Source organism: Physella acuta, unplaced genomic scaffold (genome assembly GCF_028476545.2).
Source record: "Physella acuta isolate Inbredline_101_S28 unplaced genomic scaffold, ASM2847654v3 ptg001237l, whole genome shotgun sequence".
Lineage (NCBI taxonomy): Eukaryota > Metazoa > Mollusca > Gastropoda > Physidae > Physella > Physella acuta.
The window spans coordinates 23,775-49,577 of NW_026732753.1; the positions used below are offsets into that span (position 1 = coordinate 23,775).

The following is a 25,803-nucleotide window of genomic DNA, read 5'->3' on the forward strand; positions in this document are numbered from 1 at the left end:
GCAGGGAATATAACTGTGGAACCCAACATTACCGAGCAGGGAATATAACAGTGGAACCCAACATTACCGAGCAGGGAATATAACAGTGGAACCTTACAACATTACCGAGCAGGGAATATAACTGTGGAACCCAACATTACCGAGCAGGGAATATAACAGTGGAACCTTACAACATTACCGAGCAGGGAATATAACTGTGGAACCCAACATTACCGAGCAGGGAATATTCTGTGGAACCCAACATTACCGAGCAGGGAATATAACTGTGGAACCCAACATTACCGAGCAGGGAATATAACTGTGGAACCTTACAACATTACCGAGCAGGGAATATAACTGTGGAACCTTACAACATTACCGAGCTGGGAATATAACTGTGGAGCCCAACATTACCGAGCAGGGAATATAACAGTGGAACCCAACATTACCGAGCAGGGAATATAACTGTGGAACCTTACAACATTACCGAGCAGGGAATATAACTGTGGAACCCAACATTACCGAGCAGGGAATATAACAGTGGAACCCAACATTACCGAGCAGGGAATATTCTGTGGAACCCAACATTACCGAGCAGGGAATATAACTGTGGAACCCAACATTACCGAGCAGGGAATATAACTGTGGAACCCAACATTACCGAGCAGGGAATATTCTGTGGAACCCAACATTACCGAGCAGGGAATATAACTGTGGAACCCAACATTACCGAGCAGGGAATATAACAGTGGAACCCAACATTACCGAGCAGGGAATATTCTGTGGAACCCAACATTACCGAGCAGGGAATATAACTGTGGAACCCAACATTACCGAGCAGGGAATAAAACTGTGGAACCCAACATTACCGAGCAGGGAATATTCTGTGGAACCCAACATTACCGAGCAGGGAATATAACTGTGGAACCCAACATTACCGAGCAGGGAATATAACTGTGGAACCCAACATTACCGAGCAGGGAATATTCTGTGGAACCCAACATTACCGAGCAGGGAATATAACTGTGGAACCCAACATTACCGAGCAGGGAATATAACAGTGGAACCCAACATTACCGAGCAGGGAATATAACTGTGGAACCCAACATTACCGAGCAGGGAATATAACTGTGGAACCTTACAACATTACCGAGCAGGGAATATAACTGTGGAACCCAACATTACCGAGCAGGGAATATAACAGTGGAACCCAACATTACCGAGCAGGGAATATTCTGTGGAACCCAACATTACCGAGCAGGGAATATAACTGTGGAACCCAACATTACCGAGCAGGGAATATAACTGTGGAACCCAACATTACCGAGCAGGGAATATAACAGTGGAACCCAACATTACCGAGCAGGGAATATAACAGTGGAACCCAACATTACCGAGCAGGGAATATTCTGTGGAACCCAACATTACCGAGCAGGGAATATTCTGTGGAACCCAACATTACCGAGCAGGGAATATTCTGTGGAACCCAACATTACCGAGCAGGGAATATAACAGTGGAACCCAACATTACCGAGCAGGGAATATAACTGTGGAACCCAACATTACCGAGCAGGGAATATAACAGTGGAACCCAACATTACCGAGCAGGGAATATAACAGTGGAACCCAACATTACCGAGCAGGGAATATTCTGTGGAACCCAACATTACCGAGCAGGGAATATTCTGTGGAACCCAACATTACCGAGCAGGGAATATAACTGTGGAACCCAACATTACCGAGCAGGGAATATAACTGTGGAACCCAACATTACCGAGCAGGGAATATAACAGTGGAGCCCAACATTACCGAGCAGGGAATATAACAGTGGAACCCAACATTACCGAGCAGGGAATATAACAGTGGAACCCAACATTACCGAGCAGGGAATATTCTGTGGAACCCAACATTACCGAGCAGGGAATATAACAGTGGAACCCAACATTACCGAGCAGGGAATATAACTGTGGAACCCAACATTACCGAGCAGGGAATATAACAGTGGAACCCAACATTACCGAGCAGGGAATATAACTGTGGAACCCAACATTACCGAGCAGGGAATATAACTGTGGAACCCAACATTACCGAGCAGGGAATATAACTGTGGAACCTTACAACATTACCGAGCAGGGAATATAACTGTGGAACCCAACATTACCGAGCAGGGAATATAACTGTGGAACCCAACATTACCGAGCAGGGAATATAACAGTGGAACCCAACATTACCGAGCAGGGAATATAACTGTGGAACCTTACAACATTACCGAGCAGGGAATATAACAGTGGAACCCAACATTACCGAGCAGGGAATATAACTGTGGAACCCAACATTACCGAGCAGGGAATATAACTGTGGAACCCAACATTACCGAGCAGGGAATATAACAGTGGAACCCAACATTACCGAGCAGGGAATATAACTGTGGAACCCAACATTACCGAGCAGGGAATATAACTGTGGAACCCAACATTACCGAGCAGGGAATATAACAGTGGAACCCAACATTACCGAGCAGGGAATATAACTGTGGAACCCAACATTACCGAGCAGGGAATATAACTGTGGAACCCAACATTACCGAGCAGGGAATATAACTGTGGAACCCAACATTACCGAGCAGGGAATATAACTGTGGAACCCAACATTACCGAGCAGGGAATATAACTGTGGAACCCAACATTACCGAGCAGGGAATATAACTGTGGAACCCAACATTACCGAGCAGGGAATATAACTGTGGAACCCAACATTACCGAGCAGGGAATATTCTGTGGAACCCAACATTACCGAGCAGGGAATATAACTGTGGAACCCAACATTACCGAGCAGGGAATATAACTGTGGAACCCAACATTACCGAGCAGGGAATATTCTGTGGAACCCAACATTACCGAGCAGGGAATATAACAGTGGAACCCAACATTACCGAGCAGGGAATATAACTGTGGAACCCAACATTACCGAGCAGGGAATATAACTGTGGAACCCAACATTACCGAGCAGGGAATATAACTGTGGAACCCAACATTACCGAGCAGGGAATATAACTGTGGAACCCAACATTACCGAGCAGGGAATATAACTGTGGAACCTTACAACATTACCGAGCAGGGAATATAACTGTGGAACCCAACATTACCGAGCAGGGAATATAACTGTGGAACCCAACATTACCGAGCAGGGAATATAACAGTGGAACCCAACATTACCGAGCAGGGAATATAACTGTGGAACCTTACAACATTACCGAGCAGGGAATATAACAGTGGAACCCAACATTACCGAGCAGGGAATATAACTGTGGAACCCAACATTACCGAGCAGGGAATATAACTGTGGAACCCAACATTACCGAGCAGGGAATATAACAGTGGAACCCAACATTACCGAGCAGGGAATATAACTGTGGAACCCAACATTACCGAGCAGGGAATATAACTGTGGAACCCAACATTACCGAGCAGGGAATATAACAGTGGAACCCAACATTACCGAGCAGGGAATATAACTGTGGAACCCAACATTACCGAGCAGGGAATATAACTGTGGAACCCAACATTACCGAGCAGGGAATATAACAGTGGAACCCAACATTACCGAGCAGGGAATATAACTGTGGAACCCAACATTACCGAGCAGGGAATATAACTGTGGAACCCAACATTACCGAGCAGGGAATATAACTGTGGAACCCAACATTACCGAGCAGGGAATATAACTGTGGAACCCAACATTACCGAGCAGGGAATATAACTGTGGAACCCAACATTACCGAGCAGGGAATATTCTGTGGAACCCAACATTACCGAGCAGGGAATATAACTGTGGAACCCAACATTACCGAGCAGGGAATATAACTGTGGAACCCAACATTACCGAGCAGGGAATATAACTGTGGAACCCAACATTACCGAGCAGGGAATATAACAGTGGAACCCAACATTACCGAGCAGGGAATATAACTGTGGAACCCAACATTACCGAGCAGGGAATATAACAGTGGAACCCAACATTACCGAGCAGGGAATATAACAGTGGAACCTTACAACATTACCGAGCAGGGAATATAACTGTGGAACCCAACATTACCGAGCAGGGAATATAACAGTGGAACCTTACAACATTACCGAGCAGGGAATATAACTGTGGAACCCAACATTACCGAGCAGGGAATATAACTGTGGAACCCAACATTACCGAGCAGGGAATATAACTGTGGAACCTTACAACATTACCGAGCAGGGAATATAACTGTGGAACCCAACATTACCGAGCAGGGAATATAACTGTGGAACCCAACATTACCGAGCAGGGAATATAACTGTGGAACCCAACATTACCGAGCAGGGAATATAACAGTGGAACCCAACATTACCGAGCAGGGAATATAACTGTGGAACCCAACATTACCGAGCAGGGAATATAACTGTGGAACCCAACATTACCGAGCAGGGAATATAACTGTGGAACCTTACAACATTACCGAGCAGGGAATATAACTGTGGAACCCAACATTACCGAGCAGGGAATATAACTGTGGAACCCAACATTACCGAGCAGGGAATATAACTGTGGAACCCAACATTACCGAGCAGGGAATATAACTGTGGAACCTTACAACATTACCGAGCAGGGAATATAACTGTGGAACCTTACAACATTACCGAGCTGGGAATATAACTGTGGAGCCCAACATTACCGAGCAGGGAATATAACAGTGGAACCCAACATTACCGAGCAGGGAATATAACTGTGGAACCTTACAACATTACCGAGCAGGGAATATAACTGTGGAACCCAACATTACCGAGCAGGGAATATAACAGTGGAACCCAACATTACCGAGCAGGGAATATTCTGTGGAACCCAACATTACCGAGCAGGGAATATAACTGTGGAACCCAACATTACCGAGCAGGGAATATAACAGTGGAACCCAACATTACCGAGCAGGGAATATAACTGTGGAACCCAACATTACCGAGCAGGGAATATTCTGTGGAACCCAACATTACCGAGCAGGGAATATAACTGTGGAACCCAACATTACCGAGCAGGGAATATAACTGTGGAACCTTACAACATTACCGAGCAGGGAATATAACTGTGGAACCCAACATTACCGAGCAGGGAATATAACAGTGGAACCCAACATTACCGAGCAGGGAATATTCTGTGGAACCCAACATTACCGAGCAGGGAATATAACTGTGGAACCCAACATTACCGAGCAGGGAATATAACAGTGGAACCCAACATTACCGAGCAGGGAATATAACAGTGGAACCCAACATTACCGAGCAGGGAATATAACAGTGGAACCCAACATTACCGAGCAGGGAATATAACAGTGGAACCCAACATTACCGAGCAGGGAATATAACAGTGGAACCTCACAACATTTTGATGTCCCAACACAGGGCACTTGACCTGAGCTTGGTATGAAACGGCTATTCGCTGGCTCGGGTGGGGGTGGGGGGGGGGGCTGTTTTTCTTGACATTTTTTTCCTAGACAAATTTTCAGGGGGGGTTTGACGGACATTTCTTTTTTTTATTTAGGGGGAGGGGGTGGGGGAAGGTGGGAGGGAGGGAGGGGGGAGCACTGATTGTTTTTTTTTTAGATAAATTCTACTTCCCGAAAGCAGGGTAGACGGATTGTATGAAATAAAAACACAGGAAAAAAAGTTACAGGAAAAAAAGGCCAAATATATATTTGCATGGAATTTGTTAATACTTTTACGAGTGCAAATTAACTTAGGATTAATTAAATGTAATGTAATGTGTGTAGGTTGTATACGCATGGTAATTTTTATTATTCATCTAAAAATATTTTGTATGAAATAGGCCTATGCAGATTGTAATTATGTTAAACATAATATTAATAGCATTTAATAGAATGTTCCAATGTACTCGGTTTTCATTGTATTTTTTTAAAATACTAACATTAAATTACCGTGGATTGGTAAGCTCATCTGACTTGCTGCGCTCAACTCATTGCAAAAATAGTTCAACCACCTTTACTGCCCAAATTTATCACGCTCATTACTTAAGAAAGCATAGGATCAAAACAGAAAGCCGACAAGGTTCAAAGGCTGTCATTGACACAAAACGTCAACAACACACAATATGTTCGGACAATGCCGACTGAGGAGAGGCCGACTAGAGAATAGCCTACGGCAAAACATATAAAAAACACAATGATGTGCCTAAATTTCTATTATAATTAGCTTTTCTACGGCGTATTTAACTAAATACGTAACAAAAGTTGAGATTGTAAATTATCTTAGAGTATTTTTTTTTACTTACAATTGATATAAACGATAATTCTTTTAACGCCTATAAATAATATATGCTATCAAAAAATACAACCCATAATAATAAACATACAGAATTTTACAACTTTCAACAAATAGATCAAAAGATTTCTGAAAAGATTTCTGTGACTTTTTTCCGAATTTTTTTTTCCATTGTAACTTTTTTTCTGTTTTTTTTCTTTCCTGTGATTTTTTTCCGTTCACCGTGTAGACGTGTCTGATAGAAACTTTGGGGGGCTTTCTCGGTTGGGGGAGGGGGACACAAAGGCGCACTACGCAACACGATAAGGAGGCGTGTCAAGCAGGAGTTGCTGGCCTGGAGCTTCAGTGGTCGACGAGAGTTGCGGGCCTTGGCAAGCAGAGCAGAGTACCGGGCCTTGGCGGGCAGAGCAGAGTACCGGGCCTTGGCAAGCAGAGCAGAGTACCGGGCCTTGGCTTCAGGAGCGTGCTCGAGGAGGAGCCTTGGATTAAACGAGCTGCCTCGCGCCTCCCCCCCCTGCCTCCCCCTCCCCCCTGCCTCGCTCCTTCCCCCCGCCTCGCGCCTCCCCCCCCCCTGCCTCCCCCTCCCCCCTACCTCGCGCCTCCCCCCTACCTCGCGCCTCTCTCCCTGCCTTTCACTCCCGCCCATCGCTCGTGTTGTAGGCGAACTAGGAGCTTGAAGAAGGGGATTGGCGGTGGGGAGGGTATGCAGGGGATTTGTAAGAGATCTCGGCCTGATTTATCTTACATCTGCCTGAGGTGCGTGTGGGTGGGGAGGGCTGGGAGATGTGAGTTAAAACACAAGCAGAAAAAGTAAACATGTTGACAGCCTACACGGTTTCAAAGGCTGTTTCGGTAGGGCCATCTTAGCCACGGCTGTTTCTGTAGGGCCATCTCAGCCACGGCTGTTTCTGTTGGGCCATCTCAGGCACGGCTGTTTCTGTTGGGCCATCTTAGCCATGGCTGTTTCTGTTGGGCCATCTCAGGCACGGCTGTTTCTGTTGGGCCATCTCAGACACGGCTGTTTCTGTTGGGCCATCTCAGACACGGCTGTTTCTGTTGGGCCATCTCAGACACGGCTGTTTCTGTTGGGCCATCTTAGCCATGGCTGTTTCTGTTGGGCCATCTTAGGCATGGCTGTTTCTGTTGGGCCATCTTAGCCATGGCTGTTTCTGTTGGGCCATCTTAGCCACGGCTGTTTCTGTTGGGCCATCTTAGCCATGGCTGTTTCTGTTGGGCCATCTCAGACACGGCTGTTTCTGTTGGGCCATCTTAGCCATGGCTGTTTCTGTTGGGCCATCTCAGACACGGCTGTTTCTGTTGGGCCATCTTAGCCATGGCTGTTTCTGTTGGGCCATCTCAGACACGGCTGTTTCTGTTGGGCCATCTTAGCCATGGCTGTTTCTGTTGGGCCATCTTAGCCATGGCTGTTTCTGTTGGGCCATCTCAGACACGGCTGTTTCTGTTGGGCCATCTCAGACACGGCTGTTTCTGTTGGGCCATCTTAGCCATGGCTGTTTCTGTTGGGCCATCTCAGACACGGCTGTTTCTGTTGGGCCATCTTAGCCATGGCTGTTTCTGTTGGGCCATCTTAGCCATGGCTGTTTCTGTTGGGCCATCTCAGACACGGCTGTTTCTGTTGGGCCATCTTAGCCATGGCTGTTTCTGTTGGGCCATCTCAGGCACGGCTGTTTCAGGCAGAGGTATGTGTGTGTGTGTGTATGTGTTTGTGTGTTTGAGAGAGAAAGAGATTTGGGGAGGTGCTGGGCGCTCAACTAAAACGTCGAAACAAAAAACTATTGATTGATTCAACCAATTAAAGTGCAAGCAAGGCCAAGCCATAGATTCGGTAAAGTGCACGCATAGCCACGAGATTAAGATAAACATTGGCAATCTCTGACAACTGTTTTGGTCAAGCTGAATTGCGTCATCAGTCACGCGAGTTTGTTAATATCAAAGTCATGTGGTTCGATGTAATGTGGGTGAATGACATGTTTTGTCAATGTCAAGTTTGTCAATGTCGTGTTTTGTCAATGTCATGTGGGGCGATGTCATGTGGTTCAATGACATGTGGGTGAATGCCAGGTTTAAACATGCATGTTGACATTGAACGTATTATATTTAGCGGCAGAGGAGTGTAATGTCAGGTTAAAGATGACAATCAGAACAATGACATGTTCGGTTGTTCTATTTTATTGTGTCTCCGCTAGATCTTGTCGCATTCAAGACTTCAAAAAGTGAGACTTTTGTACTGGTGAGACTTTTGTATTGGTGAGACTTTTGTATTGGTGAGACTTTTGTACTGGTGAGACTTTTGTACTGGTGAGACTTTTGTACTGGTGAGACTTTTGTACTGGTGAGACTTTTGTACGGGTGAGACTTTTGTACTGGTGAGATTTTTGTACTGGTGAGACTTTTGTGGTTATGAGACTTTTGTACTGGTGAGACGTTTGTACTGGTGAGACTTTTGTACGGGTGAGACTTTTGTACTGGTGAGACTTTTGTACGGGTGAGACTTTTGTACTGGTGAGACTTTTGTACTACTGGTGAGACGTTTGTGTTAGCGAGACTTTTGTACGGGTGAGACTTTTGTACTGGTGAGACTTTTGAACTACTGGTGAGACGTTTGTGTTGGCGAGACTTTTGTACGGGTGAGACTTTTGTACTGGTGAGACTTTTGTACTGGTGAGACTTTTGTACTGGTGAGACTTTTGTACTGGTGAGACTTTTGTACTGGTGAGACTTTTGTACTGGTGAGACTTTTGAACTGGTGAGACTTTTGTACGGGTGAGACTTTTGTACTGGTGAGACTTTTGTACTACTGGTGAGACGTTTGTGTTGGCGAGACTTTTGTACGGGTGAGAATTTTGTACTGGTGAGACTTTTGTACTGGTGAGACTTTTTGTACTGGTGAGACTTTTGTACGGGTGAGACTTTTGTACTGGTGAGACTTTTGTACTGGTGAGACTTTTGTACTGGTGAGACTTTTGTACTGGTGAGACTTTTGTACTGGTGAGACTTTTGTACGGGTGAGACTTTTGTACTGGTGAGATTTTTGTACTGGTGAGACTTTTGTGGTTATGAGACTTTTGTACTGGTGAGACGTTTGTACTGGTGAGACTTTTGTACGGGTGAGACTTTTGTACTGGTGAGACTTTTGTACGGGTGAGACTTTTGTACTGGTGAGACTTTTGTACTACTGGTGAGACGTTTGTGTTGGCGAGACTTTTGTACTGGTGAGACTTTTGTACTGGTGAGACTTTTGTACGGGTGAGACTTTTTCGCTGGTGAGACTTTTGTACTGGTGAGACTTTTGTACTGGTGAGACTTTTGTACTGGTGAGACTTTTGTACGGGTGAGACTTTTGTACGGGTGAGACTTTTGTACTGGTGAGACTTTTGTGGTTATGAGACTTTTGTACTGGTGAGACTTTTGTACTGGTGAGACTTTTGTACTGGTGAGACTTTTGTACTGGTGAGACTTTTGTACTGGTGAGACTTTTGTACTGGTGAGACTTTTGTACTGGTGAGACTTTTGTACTGGTGAGACTTTTGTACGGGTGAGACTTTTGTACTGGTGAGACTTTTGTACTGGTGAGACTTTTGTACTGGTGAGACTTTTGTACTGGTGAGACTTTTGTACTGGTGAGACTTTTGTACGGGTGAGACTTTTGTACTGGTGAGACTTTTGAACTGGTGAGACTTTTGTACGGGTGAGACTTTTGTACTGGTGAGACTTTTGTACTGGTGAGACTTTTGTACTGGTGAGACTTTTGTACTGGTGAGACTTTTGTACTGGTGAGACTTTTGTACTGGTGAGACTTTTGTACTGGTGAGACTTTTGTACTGGTGAGACTTTTGTACGGGTGAGACTTTTATACGGGTGAGACTTTTGTACTGGATAAAAACTTTAGTAAGGTGATGACTAAATGGACGGCCAGAGATGACTAAACGGACGGCCAGAGATAACTAAATAGACGGCCAGAGATGAGTAAATGGACGGCCAGAGATGACTAAATAGACGGCCAGAGATGAGTAAATGGACGGCCAGAGATGACTAAACGGACGGCCAGAGATAACTAAATAGACGGTCAAAGATGACTAAATGGACGGCCAGGGATGACTAAATAGACGGCCAGAGATGAGTAAATGGACGGCCAGAGATGACTAAATGGACGGCCAGGGATGGACTAAATGGACGGTTAAGGAGTCGGCTAATGGTGCAGACAACTATCTGATGGTTATCTCTGCCGGACCATCAGACTGACCAGTCAATGCCGGACCATCAGACTGACCAGTCAATGCCGGACCCCTGCAGTTTGTCGACCTGCCCCGAGTGGAGACTGCAGTATTGCCCCCATACAAAGTGCCGGCTAAATTACCGACCTCATTATCTCCCCTGGCGGTGCAGCGGCCGGCAGGGAAACTAAGCCGGCTGAGGAGTGGAGAGCAAGCAGTTCTGTCATCTCCCGTGCGGCACACGTCAAACAGAAGACATTTCTCATGTCCCTCACACACAGACCTCCCCACCGTTAGGCATCATAAGTCACGTGGCTGCCGTGTGTCACGATGACCATTTGGGCACGGCCCCGGGGTGTCCGGGCCTGCTCCACGTGCACCTTAATGATCACGTGATGAATATGCAGCATCAGGAGCGACGTCAGCCGTCAGACCAGGCCCGGCTCCAGTGTGAGGTCACGAGTCTCGGGTGACCCCACGGTGTCCTCGTGAGCATCACCGGCAGATTAGGGCCCCTTTCAGGTGGATGGGTGACCCCACAGCCGACCTATGCCGGCTTAAACCGTGCCGGTCACGGCTGAATGCTCCAGCAACTCGGGATGACAAAAATCCTCAGCTTCTGGCTGACCTTTGACCCCAGAAGCTCGTGTCTGTGGTAAGCACAAATAATTGGTGTCCGACACGTTTATTTTTCTACGGATTACAGGTGACACATCAGTACATCATGTGACACATCAGTACATCATGTGACACATCAGTACATCACCAGCACATTAGTAGATCATGTGACACATCAGTACATCACCTGACACATCAGCACATCACGTGACACATCAGTACATCATGTGACACATCAGTACATCATGTGACACATCAGTACATCATGTGACACATCAGTACATCACGTGACACATCAGTACATCACGTGATACATCAATACATCGCGTGCCACATCAGTACATTATGTGACACATCAGTACATCATGTGACACATCTGTACATCATGTGACACATCAGTACATCATGTGACACATCAGTACATCATGTGACACAACAGTAGGTCATGTGACACATCAGTACATCATCTGACACATCAGTACATCATGTGACACATCAGTACATTATGTGACACATCAGTACATCATGTGACACATCAGTACATCATGTGACACATATGTAGGTCATGTGACACATCAGTACATCATGTGACACATCAGTACATCATGTGACACATCAGTACATCACGTGACACATCAGTACATCATGTGACACATCAGTACATCATGTGACACATCAGTACATCATGTGACACATCAGTACATCATGTGACACATCAGTACAGCATGTGACATATCAGTACATCATGTGACACATATGTAGGTCATGTGACACATCAGTACATCATCTGACACATCAGTACATCATGTGACACATCAGTACATTATGTGACACATATGTAGGTCATGTGACACATCAGTACATCATCTGACACATCAGTACATCATGTGACACATCAGTACATTATGTGACACATCAGTACATCATGTGACACATCAGTACATCATGTGACACATCAGTACATCATGTGACACATCAGTAAATCATGTGACACATCAGAACATCATGTGACACATCAGTACATCACCAATTTATTTTATTAAATTATTTTATCCACATATTATAACTGACCATAAGTGACTAAATTATTTTATCCACATATTATAACTGACCATAAGTGACTAAATTATTTTATCCACATATTATAACTGACCATAAGTGACTAAATTATTTTATCCACATATTTTAACTCACCATAAGTGACTAAATTATTTTATCCTTATATTTTAACTCACCATAAGTGACTAAATTATTTTATCCACATATTTTAACTGACCATAAGTGACTAAATTATTTTATCCTCATATTTGAACTGAACATAAGAGACTAAATTATTTTATCCTCATATTTTAACTCAACATAAGTGACCCAATTATTTTATCCATATACCTTTTATCAACAAAAGTGATTTATTTAATTTTTCCTCATATTTTAACTTAATATAAATAACTAAATTATTTTATCCAAAGAATCTATTTTAACAAAGTTGACTAAATTTTTTATCCACATATTTTAACTCAATATAAGCGATTAAATGATTTTTATTTTGACATAACGAAAGTGATTAAATTATTTTTATTTTGACATAACGAAAGTGACTTAATAATTTTCGCCCAACCATTTAATATTTTAGGTTTGGTAACAGGAAGTGGGTTTTCAACCTTTCATGTGGTGGTGTGGTGGTGTTGCGGTGTGGTGGTGTTGCGGTGTGGTGGTGTGACGGTGTGGTGGTGTGGCGGTGTGGTGGTGTGGTGGTGTGGCGGTGTGGCGGTGTGGTGGTGTGGCGGTGTGGTGGTGTGACGGTGTGGTGGTGTGGCGGTGTGGTGGTGTGGTGGTGTGGCGGTGTAGCGGTGTGGTGGTGTGGTGGTGTGGTGGTGTGGACTGGCTTCAATGTGTGTCTAGTGGGCAGTAAATGATGTCAAGATATAATGTGTGTTGTATTTAGTGAAGAATGTGTGTTGTGTTTAGTGAAGAATGTGTGTTGTGTATAGTGAAGAATGTGTGTTGTGTTTAGTGAAGAATGTGTGTTGTGTTTAGTGTAGAATGTGTGTTGTGTTTAGTGAAGAATGTGTGTTGTGTTTAGTGAAGAATGTGTGTTGTGTGTTAATTAAAGATGTTTCTCAAGTGTAAAACAACTGTGGAAATCCTGACCATTTCATGGAAATTTCAGAGAAGAAAAATGGGATTTACAGAAGATTTTTATTTCTCCGATATGACTTGGCTGCTTTGTTAGCTCTAGTCAGCACCCCCCCCCACACACACCCCTACACGACACTATTAGATGCACCCCCTATATGACACTTCAAAGTGTAGTATGTAGCCCTAGGTAGGGTGGTGGGGTAGGGGAGAGGTGGGCTATGCCGAGGGGGGGGGGTGATTAGACTAAGTTTACTTTTGTTCCAGGCGATAAACATGTGACGTATCTCGTGTTGATATCAGTGATTGACGATCGATATGTATTGATTTTTGTAGTCACATCAACGCATAAAGTGTTTTAAAAAATATATTTACAACTCAACTATTTTGGTTCTATTTTCATGACAAATGTCTGGTACATGCAAAGTGTTTAAATTCTGTATTAATATTATATGTAAACGGTAAACGTTTATATTTGCATGTAAACTGTTTGTAATATATATATATATATATATATATATATATATATAAACTATTTGTTATATTTACACGCGAAATGTTAATGTCTGTGTTACATTTATATTAACTTGTTAACTATTAGTTATCTATTTATGGTGTATGTATAGATGTAATATGTTTCTATTTCTATGTACATGTCAGCTGTATGCTGTATGTATCGATGTCGCCAGCTGCCTGCCCACCATTTGAATAATTTCTAGCGAACCATCGGGCACCTCCCTGGCCATGTTAGTCGCCTAGCAACGTGCAACCAATGGGATGCCGTGTAACATCCCGTGCCGTCGATGTATCGAGGCTGCTCGGGGCCCTGTATCGATCTCTCAGGGACAATCGATACCGGGGCGGGGAGGGGCGGGGCGAGGCAGATGAACCTTCTGGGAAAAAAATATTTCCAGGAATTTCAATCGATTTTTTTTCTAAGCTTAGCGTCAATGTGCATTGTCTATGTCGTATGCTGCCAATATGCTGTATGTATGTTGTGCCTGTATGCTGCCAGTATGCTGTATGGGTGTGTAGAGGCGGGACGGGTCTAGTGAAGACGATCAATGAAGCGGCAGACGAAGAAACAGGTTGTATTGATTTCTGCTGCACGCACGCAGGTCGATACGATATTAGCGAACGTGTCGTCTGCTATGTTTGGTATGGCCTCTGCACAGTTGTGCGTGTCATCTACACAATTATATGTGTTCTATACACAATTATGTGTGTTCTATACACAATTGTGTGTGTTCTATGCACAATTGTGTGTTATATGCAAAATTGTGCGTTTTCTTTACACAATTATTTGTGTTCTATACACAATTATGTGTGTTCTATACACAATTGTGTGTGTTCTATGCACAATTGTGTGTTATATGCAAAATTGTGCGTTTTCTTTACACAATTATTTGTGTTCTATACACAATTATGTGTGTTCTATGCACAATTGTGTGTGTTCTATGCACAATTATGTGTGTTCTATACACAATTATGTGTGTTCTATGCACAATTGTGTGTGTTCTATGCACAATTGTGTGTGTTCCATGCACACTTGTGTGTGTTCTATGCACAATTGTGTGTGTTATATGCACAATTGTGTGTGTTCTATGCACAACTATGTGTGTTCTATACACAATTATGTGTGTTCTATGCACAATTGTGTGTGTTCTATGCACAATTATGTGTGTTCTATACACAATTATGTGTGTTCTATGCACAATTGTGTGTGTTCTATGCACAATTGTGTGTTCTATGCACACTTGTGTGTGTTCTATGCACAATTGTGTGTGTTATATGCACAATTGTGTGTGTTCTATGCACAATTGTGTGTGTTCTATACACAATTGTGTGTGTTCTATGCACAATTGTGTGTGTTCTATACACAATTGTGTGTGCTCTATGCACAATTGTGCGTGCCCGTGTAAAACCAAGCCACCTAATGGCATTTAAAGCCATTTCAGGAAGTCAAACACAAACTGACTCAGAAGTCCAGTTAAAAACGACAAGCTGATACCCATTGGGTTGGGTGGGGGGGGGGGGGGCTAGAAAGGGGGGCAAGGGGGAATTTAAACAAATATATACATTTACCGGTAGTTTTATCAATTTTAAAGTGCGTCTAGGCTAAGAATGGAATTTCTAGCAGTTTCCTGAAAATACGTCTGTAGAATACGGGAATTCCCACAACAGTTATGTAGATCTACGGGTAAAATAAAACCTATATCGTTATTCAAACATAACGCCCCTACCTACTTATAAGGAGAAAAGTCTATTTATAGCTTGAAACATTCGCTACACACCGTTTCTTTCTTCCTTGACAAGTGGCCCATACCCGGCCACATTTAGTGGCCCATACCCGGACACATTTAGTGGCCCATACCCGGCCACATTTAGTGGCCCATACCCGAACACATATAGTGGCCCATACCCGGCCACATTTAGTGGCCCATACCCGGCCACATTTAGTGGCCCATACCCGAACACATATAGTGGCCCATACCCGGACACATTTAGTGGGTGGCCCATACCCGGCCACATTTAGTGGGTGGCCCATACCCGAACACATATAGTGGCCCATACCCGAACACATATAGTGGCCCATACCCGAACACATATAGTGGCCCATACCCGGACACATTTAGTGGCCCATACCCGGCCACATTTAGTGGCCCATACCCGAACACATATAGTGGCCCATACCCGAACACATATAGTGGCCCATACCCGGACACATTTAGTGGCCCATACCCGGACACATTTAGTGGCCCATACCTGGACACATATAGTGGCCCATACCCGAACACATATAGTGGCCCATACCCGGCCACATTTAGTGGCCCATGCCAGGACACACCCGGACACATATAGTGGATCATTCCCGGTGTAGACAACATGTCTTGTCTTGGTGTAGACAACATATCTTGGTGTAGACCAGTGGCGTAGCGAGGTCGGGTGTCAACACCCCCCCCCAGAGGCGTAGCGACCCTCCGGGGACAAACTTTCAAATTTTCGATTTTCACCCCCCACCCCCAACCGCCTCTAATTTTCGATTTGCACCCCCCCCCCCCGCCTCAAATTTTCGATTTGCACCCCCCGCCTCAAATTTTCGATTTGCACCCCCTCAAACTTTCGATTTGCACCCCCCCCCCCCCTCGAACTTTCGATTTGCACCCCCTCAAGTTTTTCTCTATATATTTTGATATTTTTTGCCTTGGTGTCACCCCCCTAAATGGTGTCACCCGGTGCGGTCCGCAACCCCCGCCCCCCCCCCCCTCGCTACGCCTCTGGTGTAGACAACATGTCTTGGTGTAGACAACATGTCTTGTCTTGGTGTAAACAACATGTCTTGTCTTGGTGTAAACAACATGTCTTGTCTTGGTGTAGACAACATGTCTTGGTGTAGACAACATGTCTTGGTGTAGACAACATGTCTTGGTGTAGACAACATGTCTTGGTGTAGACAACATGTCTTGGTGTAGACAACATGTCTTGTCTTGGTGTAGACAACATGTCTTGGTGTAGACAACATGTCTTGGTGTAGACAACATGTCTTGGTGTAGACAACATGTCTTGGTGTAGACAACATGTCTTGGTGTAGACAACATGTCTTGGTGTAGACAGCATGTCTTGGTGTAGACAACATGTCTTGTCTTGGTGTAGACAACATGTCTTGGTGTAGACAACATGTCTTGTCTTGGTGTAGACAACATGTCTTGGTGTAGACAACATGTCTTGTCTTGGTGTAGACAACATGTCTTGTCTTGGTGTAGACAACATATCTTGGTGTAGACAACATGTCTTGGTGTAGACAACATGTCTTGGTGTAGACAACATGTCTTGGTGTAGACAACATGTCTTGTCTTGGTGTAGACAACATGTCTTGGTGTAGACAACATGTCTTGTCTTGGTGTAGACAACATGTCTTGGTGTAGACAACATGTCTTGGTGTAGACAACATGTCTTGGTGTAGACAACATGTCTTGTCTTGGTGTAGACAACATGTCTTGGTGTAGACAACATGTCTTGTCTTGGTGTAGACAAAATGTCTTGGTGTAGACAACATGTCTTGGTGTAGACAACATGTCTTGGTGTAGACAACATGTCTTGTCTTGGTGTAGACTACATGTCTTGGTGTAGACAACATGTCTTGGTGTAGACAACATGTCTTGGTGTAGACAACATGTCTTGGTGGAAAAACAACATGTCTTGTCTTGGTGTAGACAGCATGTCTTGATGTAGACAACATGTCTTGGTGTAGACAACATGTCTTGGTGTAAACAACATGTCTTGGTGTAGACAACATGTCTTGGTGTAGACAACATGTCTTGGTGTTGACTACTACCACCATGTACTGCTATCTCCTCCCACGAAGGCTGGAAGTTTATATTGGAAGTAGAACGTGTTGAGAAAAATCAATACAAATTCCTCGTCAAGCGCTGGTTTTGTTTTCAAGAATTTTATTTCCTAGTAAAACCTTCTGGGTTTAAAGGCCCAGTTCTTTATGCAAATCCGCCCACGCTGTGCTGGGATCAGCAGTTCCAGGCTGTCTGGCACCAAAACACCTGGATCAACACACCTGGCACCAACACACCTGGACCAACAAACCTGGCACCAACACACCTGGACCAACACACCTGGCCCAACACACCTGGCCCAACACACCTGGCCCAACACACCTGGCCCAACACACCTGGCCCAACATACCTGGACCAACACACCTGGCACCAACATACCTGGCACCAACACACCTGGACCAACACACCTGGACCAACACACCTGGCACCAGCATGCATGACTGACACCGACAAACCTGATAGGTTGAGATCTGTCACTTCTGACTTGGTGACCTTGACACCATCAGCTGAGCGTGCCGGCAACATTTCTATACGACACACTATTTTCATGTTACTAGCCAGCGAGATGACCACACATCACGTGATGACCTGTCGGACACAACATCGCCGCTGACCAGTCGATGACAACACCAAACATGTTTCTATCGTCACCTCTAGACGTGGGTGGGGGTCGGTCGTGTGTTGAACGTCGTGTGGCATTCAGATATTCATTTCAAATGCACAATCAGCCGGCATTTTCCGGTCGACTTCTTAACAAGACAGGTATAGCTGAATCAACTGAGGAATGGTGAACACATGGTATACACGGTCCAACCGTTGGGGTAACTGGTACACGGGGGGGGGGGGGGGGGAGGAACTGTTACACATGGGGTAACTCTTGCGGTAACTGCTACATGTGGTGTAACTTACATATGGGTAACTGTTACACATGTAGCTGTTACACAGGGGACAACTGTTGAGGGTAACTGTTGGGGGTAACTGGTGAGGTAACTGTTAAGTCAACTATAATACCCGAGGTAATTGTCGTGATAATGTATATACAACAATCCGTAAAGGTTATTTACAAGAGTTTAAGTACAAGAATGACGTCACATTGGAGTTTTCAACTTTTATTCATGTAGGTGAACAAATATCGTAGTAATATTTCAATGTACAACAACCTTACATGTATAACTTGAGCAAAATATTAACCTCTTTCTTTATTTCAATGTACAATAACCTTACATTTATTAACTTGAGCAAAACATAGAAATTTCTTTAATAGTTCAAGACTTAAACTAAGAAGTAAAAAAAAAAATCATCTGAAATATTTAGAAATATATGGCTAAGCAAACATTTTCTGAAGTTAAGGCACAAAACTAATGAAAAAAGTTAATTAGTTGATTATTTAAAATTTAAAACTAGACAGAAAACTTATTACTAATTTAAAAACCGGATCAAGAATTACATTATCTCAAATTAGGTTAGATCTAGGTTTGATCTAAGTTTGATCTCGACAAAACATATCATTTGCAGGTCAAGATCAATCTACAACTGCCCGCAGGAATGCTACTCATCATTTCAAGTTCAATGCATATTAGGGTGCAATAAATAAGATATATACAGGTCGGGACTAGCTGAGTCACCCTCAGTGGGTACCCAGATTTTACAGGGGTACCCATATTTTACAGGGGTACCCAGATTTTACAGGGGTACCCATATTTTACTGGGTTATCCATATTTTACTGAGGTACCATTTTACTGGGGTACCCATATTTTAATGGGGTACCCATATTTTAATGGGGTACCCATATTTTACTGGGGTACCCATATTTTAATGGGATACCCATAATTACTGGGTTATCCAGATTCCAAAGTGGTACCCATATTTTACAAGGGCACCTAGATTCCACAGGGTACCCATGCATCACAGTGATACCAAATTTCACAGGGGTACCCAGAACCCACAGAGGGAAACTCCATATTTGACTGGAATAAATAATCACAACTGGCTTTAAAAACATATAACAAGGTCATGTGTGGTCACACAGGTCAAGGTCATGTGTGGTCAGGTGACACGGGTCGTACATGTCAAGTTGTATGACCTCATTAACAAACATGTTTAAAACAATAATGTCTTGTGTACAGGCATTTAAAAAAACTAATGTACAGGTTTAAATTAGAATATAATGATGCAAGTATACCGAAGTTTGTTTTAATTTTTAAAATTTTGCTCTTCTGGAAAAAAATATGGCACAGAGAATATTACTTGCAAATTATCTTACACATGAAAATTATTTCAGTATTAACAAATATTTGCTACTTACAAAGATTTTAATATCTCCCAATTATATGGCGATGTCATTTGAAATCAACAACAACAGCGTTTAAATTAGCAGAATACAATAGAAAACACATCTAAACTTCGCGGAAATCCCTGAGAGCTAATATTCTTCGCGGAGTCAAGCAGTCGTCATTCTTCGCGGAAAAAGAATAAATCATCGAAAATTGTAGTTTTAAAATGTTTGGTCTGAGCAAGATAAAAATATACCAAATAAATGGTAGGTAGCTTTTGGTAAATGGTATGACACATCAGACTTTTATACCAAATAAATGGTAGGTGGCTTTTGGTAAATGGTATGACACATCAGACTTTTGTCCAATCAAACTTGGCTAAATGAGCCAGTGAACACACACACGGTGGCCAACAGGAGATAACTCACAACACACATGTAACAACACGCAAGCTACACACGTCAGATGGGCATAGGCGAATCTATCGAGGTGTAAGGAGGGCACAGCCCTCCCAAATTAAATTTTTTTTTTTTTTAGAAAAGCGAAGGGAGCCTATCAAATTCAACACATCTTTTTATATTTATATATATATTTATATATATTTTTTTTTATATATTTTTTTTTATATATAGATCTGTATAGATATGGCATGGAAACTAAGGCTTCGCCCCCCCCCCCCATTGATAACCGAAAAGCTAGATCCTTTTATTATCATGAGGTATGTTAGGGAGGTGGTGTGTTTGAGCGTGTATGTGTTGTTAATGTGTGTATGTGTGTTGTATTTACATGAGTTTGAATATGCGTGTGTGTGGGTTTTGTTTTTCATTTGAAAATTCAAAATCGTTGAGATATAAGAAAAAAGTAAATAATAAGATTCGCCCCATGAAATAAATATCATAAATGTATAAGGTGATAATATCAATTGTTGATAAACTCTTCTGTACAACTATATACATAAGGTAGACTGTGTACAACTGGTAGACTATGTACAACAGGTAGACTATATACAACAGGTAGACTGTGTACAACAGGTAGACTGTGTACAATAGGTAGACTGTGTACAACAGGTAGACTGTGTACAACAGGTAGACTACATCAGGTAGACTGTGTACAACAGGTAGATTATATAAAAGGTACTCTATATTATACACTAGGTAGACTATATACAGCAGGTGTAAAACATGTAACAAAACTTCCATGAGTTAAGAAAAACGTGTCAAGCATAAAATAACAGTACACTGAGGGAAATATCATTAGGAAATGTAGCTGTATGTTTACATAGAACAATGGAAAGTTGTATGTACAAGAATTTGCTGTATGTTTACACACAACAATGGAAAGTTGTATGTACAAGACTTGAATATTGCGGCCAACATCCGGCTTGGGAACGGTTGGTAAAAGACAATCGGCTGTACAAAGTCACAACTGTACACACGTGACTAGCTATGTTGTCACGTGGTGAGGTCTGTTGTCACGTGGTGAGGTCGGTTGTCACGTGACTGGATCAACAGTCACGTGATGAGATCAGGCAACACGAGATCTGATAAGGCGCTTGAACTTCCTGGTGGTAACGTTTTTATTGGTGTCCTGGGGTGTCCTGGAGTGTCGTATAGGGTGTCCTAAAGTGTCCTACATTGTCCTAGAGTGTTGTCATACAGAGTCACATGGTGTCGTCCAACAAGCTAGCCCAACACGACATCCAGCAAACTGCAGCATGAGACGAGAACGAGCCTAGCGTTAGGAGAACTCACTCCTCTGGTCCGGTTCTGACGAGAGGTACCGGTACGGGCAGCTGACGTAGGAACCGTTGCTGACGTCATACTCGTTCATCTGGTTCATGCCACCAGCGTGTGTGGTCTGCTGATGGTAGAGCATGGCCTCTATGTGGGGGAGCTTGGGGGTGGTAGCCAGGGTGTGGGGGAGTTTGACTGCGAAGGACTGCTGTTGCACCAGGTTAGGGTTCACACACGACATGAGGGTGGAGGGGGGCGCTTCATCGTGTGACGTCAGAGGTAGGTTGGTTGAAGTGTCGTATCGTGTGGGATCAAATGACGTAGGTATATTGGTTGAGCAGGGGTCGTAAGTGCAGGGGTCTTGAGCCCCAGCCAGGGCCGCAAACTGGGGATCGGGATTTAAATTAACAAAGTCCCAGCTGGGCAGGTTGTTGACGGGCAACACGTGATCCTCTGGGTAGGTGAGCTCGTTAGCAGAGACCTCGTACTGCAGCTCCTCATGACAGAGCTGCTCCCTCTCCAGCACGCTGGCACCGGCCGCCTCTTGCAGGCCTGGCTGCGGCAAGTGTGACGTCATGCCGTCTGCCAGCATGCGCTCGACCCTCTCGTCCTTGAAGGTGCAGCCAGACGTGTAGTGGCAGACGATGATCTGCTCCAGACGCTGCACCTCGCCCTTCAGCTTGACGATCTCTTGCTGGAGGAGGTGGTTCTCGTGGCTCATCTTCTCTGTCTCCTGTGGGTGGGGGTGGGGGGTGGGGGGGGGCAAACAATAGACTGTGTTAAGACATAAGTTGTCAAATGTTGGTGATGGGTAAAGAAAGAACAGTCTGTGTTAAGACATAAGTTGTCAAATGTTAGTGATGGGTAAAGAAAGAACAGTCTGTGTTAAGACATAATTTGTCAAATGAGAGGTTGGTGATGGGTAAAGAAAGGTCTGGAAGACAAGCAGACGACGGATGCTGACCTTTGAGACGTAGCTCTGGATCTCCTTCTTCTTGTTCCGGCACCGTTTGGCCGCCCGGCGGTTCTGTTCCCGTCGTCGTTCTCTCCTCTCAATGTCCGCCTGCGTCAGCTGCAGAGGTCATGGAACACGAGTTATTTACATGGGTTATTTACATGGGTTATTTACACGGGTTATTTACACGGGTTATTTACATGGTTTATTTACATGGGTTGTTTACATGGTTTATTTACATGGGTTGTTTACATGGGTTATTTACATGGGTTATTTACATGGGTTATTTACATGGGTTATTTACATGGGTTATTTACATGGGTTATTTACATGGGTTATTTCCACGGGTTATTTACATGGGTTATTTACATGGGTTATTTACATGGGTTATTTCCACGGGTTATTTACATGGGTTATTTACACTTGAGAGTAAATGTAAGCAACTAGATGTTATTTTCAACCGCATCACGTGACCTACCTCGTAGTGTTTGGGCTCCTCAAACTTGACCTCCATCTCGTCCTCCCCTCTCGCCCTCCTCCTGGACAGGATCACTTCCTTCAGAGAGTTCTTGGGGTCAAAGTTCAACTGACCAAAGTCCACAGCCCGACCCATCCCTACGTGCGAGCTGTACTTTGGTTCTGGGGAGACGGGGTCGTATCCCGGGGGGCCGGGCCTTCTGTAGGTGAGCACTGAGCCGGCCATGTGGTGCTGGTCAACGCTGGTGGCCGCTGCCAGGTGACTCATGTCTGTCGTGCTGGCAGGAGATCTGGGCTCCTCCTTGATGTGGATGTTGGTCTGGTAGGTCATGGTCACGCCTGGAGGACAAAGGTCAGGGTCAGTAGAAGACAACAGGCAGGGGTCAGACAGGAGAATAACTGCTGTCAAGCTGAAGAAACTAAACTAACTATATAGTAATAGCCAGTCTTAAAGCCGTAACAAAATTGTAACAGGTTGTCTGAACACAGTAACTAAAAACTGGAATTCACTTGCCGAAGTACAAAGCAATTAATAAACTTTAGCAGTTATCAGCCACGATTGGAATAGCGCCAACAATAGCTATGACACCCCCACCCCTCATAACGCCAACAGTAGAGGCTATGACACCCCCACCCCTCATAACGCCAACAGTAGAGGCTATAACACCCCCACCCCTAATTACACCGTCAGTAGAGGCTATGACACCCCCACCCCTCATAACGCCAACAGTAGAGGTTATAATACCCCCACCCCTCATAACGCCAACAGTAGAGGCTATGACACCCCCACCCCTCATAACGCCAACAGTAGAGGCTATAACACCCCCACCCCTAATTACACCGTCAGTAGAGGCTATGACACCCCCACCCCTCATAACGCCAACAGTAGAGGTTATAATACCCCCACCCCTCATAACGCCAACAGTATAGGCTATAATACCCCCACCCCTAATTACACCGTCAGTAGAGGCTATGACACCCCCACCCCTCATAACGCCAACAGTATAGGCTATGACACCCCCACCCCTCATAACGCCAACATTAGAGGTTATAACACCCCCACCCCTCATAACGCCAACAGTAGAGGCTATGACACCCCCGCCTCTCATAACGCCAACAGTAGAAGCTATACTGACCGCTACCATTTATCTCTTACACTTTACAAAAGTCGCCATTTACATTTTAAATTTTATCTCACCCGATATGTTGACTCTATTGTGTGAGCGTGAGTGTGTGTATACGTGCATGTGTGTATGTGTATGCATGTGTACGAGTGTGTGTACGTGTGTGTGTATGTATACTTGTGTGTACTTTTGTGTATACGTGTGTGTACGTGTGTGTGTAACGGGATAACTTATCAGAGATTAGAACACTGTGATAACTAGCTGGAATGTTTACACACATACATATGTAGCCTACACAGGACAAGATAAACTTTTTTAACACGTAGGTCCCGCTTGGCTGCTTCACCATATATATATATATATATATATATATATATATATATATATATATATATATATATATATATATATATATATATATATCTATACCGTACTACCTTTATATTTAGATGCCTAACATGTATGTTCAATGATAAACCATTTCTAAACATTGTTTTTTATCTGGTTAGCTCTAACCAAACATGTCACGTGGTTTAGTTTGATGTATGACGACACACAAGATGACAGAAATGACAAAAAAATATGACCCAAACTATAACAACAACAATAACAACAACGATGACTTCAAGAAATGTCGATTTAAACTCTTAAACCTAGTTCAAAACACAAAGAAATTCATAATAAAGAAACCGAAATTGTAAAAACTTTGAAAAACTCACTTTGAAAATGTCTAGAATATTCCACGTTCCCTAGAGCCTGTAATCACAGAATTAAGTTCACCATGTAGATGAGATATCCATCGACTGTGACATCACTCGCTCGACTGTCGCAGCTTTGATTACTCTGTGCTATTTATAGCGGCACGCCTGCTGCGCCGTCAAGCGACGCAGGTCACGTGGTAGGTCTGTGTTCTCGGGTCGCCAATATCGGTTTCACGGAAAGTCTTTACTACCTGTTTTACACCAGTTCCCGATACTACGTCTCTTCCCGGTGTTGCGATAGTTGCTATTTTAACACACCGATTTCACAGGATATCTGCAATCGATTGATTAGTTCATCGATTTAGATTTTATTGCAGGGGGGGGGGGGAGAACAGATACTTCCCACTGTACACCGTGTGCTGGCTCCCAACTAGAGGCTGGTACTTGTTACCTTAGTACTTTAAGTACAGGACAAGGTTATTTCATCAGACAAAATCAATCGATTCACCGCGATTAAATCGATGTATCGATTAAGATTAAAGCACCCGAGTGGGTTAAAATCAAAAGTGATCTGCGGGTTTTTGAGAAAATCGTATTAAAAATGTAATCACAATAAGCCGTAAAAATAAAAATTGTACTAGCAATGGGATCTATTTTAATAACCTTAAATGGTATTTTCCTTAGGTAATAAGAATTTTGTCTTTAAATTTTAACCGGTGTAGTTACGGGGGGAGGGGGGGAGGGGGTGCAGGGGATCTTGTTTGGTTTGAACAAAACATTAGGCAGATAGGGTACGTGAAACTAGAACTGAAACAGCCTTACACTCCGTGAACAGCCGAAACAGCCTTACACCTGTGAACAGCTGAAACAGCCCTGTACCCGTAAACAGCCGGGGGTCACTCGATGATTTGCCGCAACTG

The 25,803-nt window shown here is 43.7% G+C and overlaps 1 protein-coding gene across 1 annotated transcript; it reads right to left on the bottom strand.

Moving 5' to 3' along the window:
- Positions 1-18,720: 18,720 nt before the first annotated feature.
- Positions 18,721-25,001, bottom strand: LOC131957407 (uncharacterized). Its single transcript, XM_059322200.1, has 4 exons — positions 24,902-25,001; positions 23,060-23,397; positions 22,591-22,698; positions 18,721-22,359 (listed from the first exon to the last, which is right to left on the bottom strand). Exons 2-4 carry the CDS (start codon positions 23,387-23,389, stop codon positions 21,631-21,633), a joined length of 1,167 nt encoding a protein of 388 aa, XP_059178183.1. The 5' UTR covers positions 23,390-23,397; positions 24,902-25,001; the 3' UTR covers positions 18,721-21,630.
- Positions 25,002-25,803: the final 802 nt, after the last annotated feature.

Coding starts and splice junctions, on each gene's coding strand:
- LOC131957407 (XM_059322200.1), bottom strand. CDS start 23,389: ATGACCTACCAGACCAACATCCACATCAAGGAGGAGCCCAGATCTCCT. Junction 22,699..23,059: donor AGGAGCCCAAACACTACGAG/GTAGGTCACGTG, acceptor TGACCTCTGCAG/CTGACGCAGGCGGACATTGA. Junction 22,360..22,590: donor TCCAGAGCTACGTCTCAAAG/GTCAGCATCCGT, acceptor CCCCACCCACAG/GAGACAGAGAAGATGAGCCA.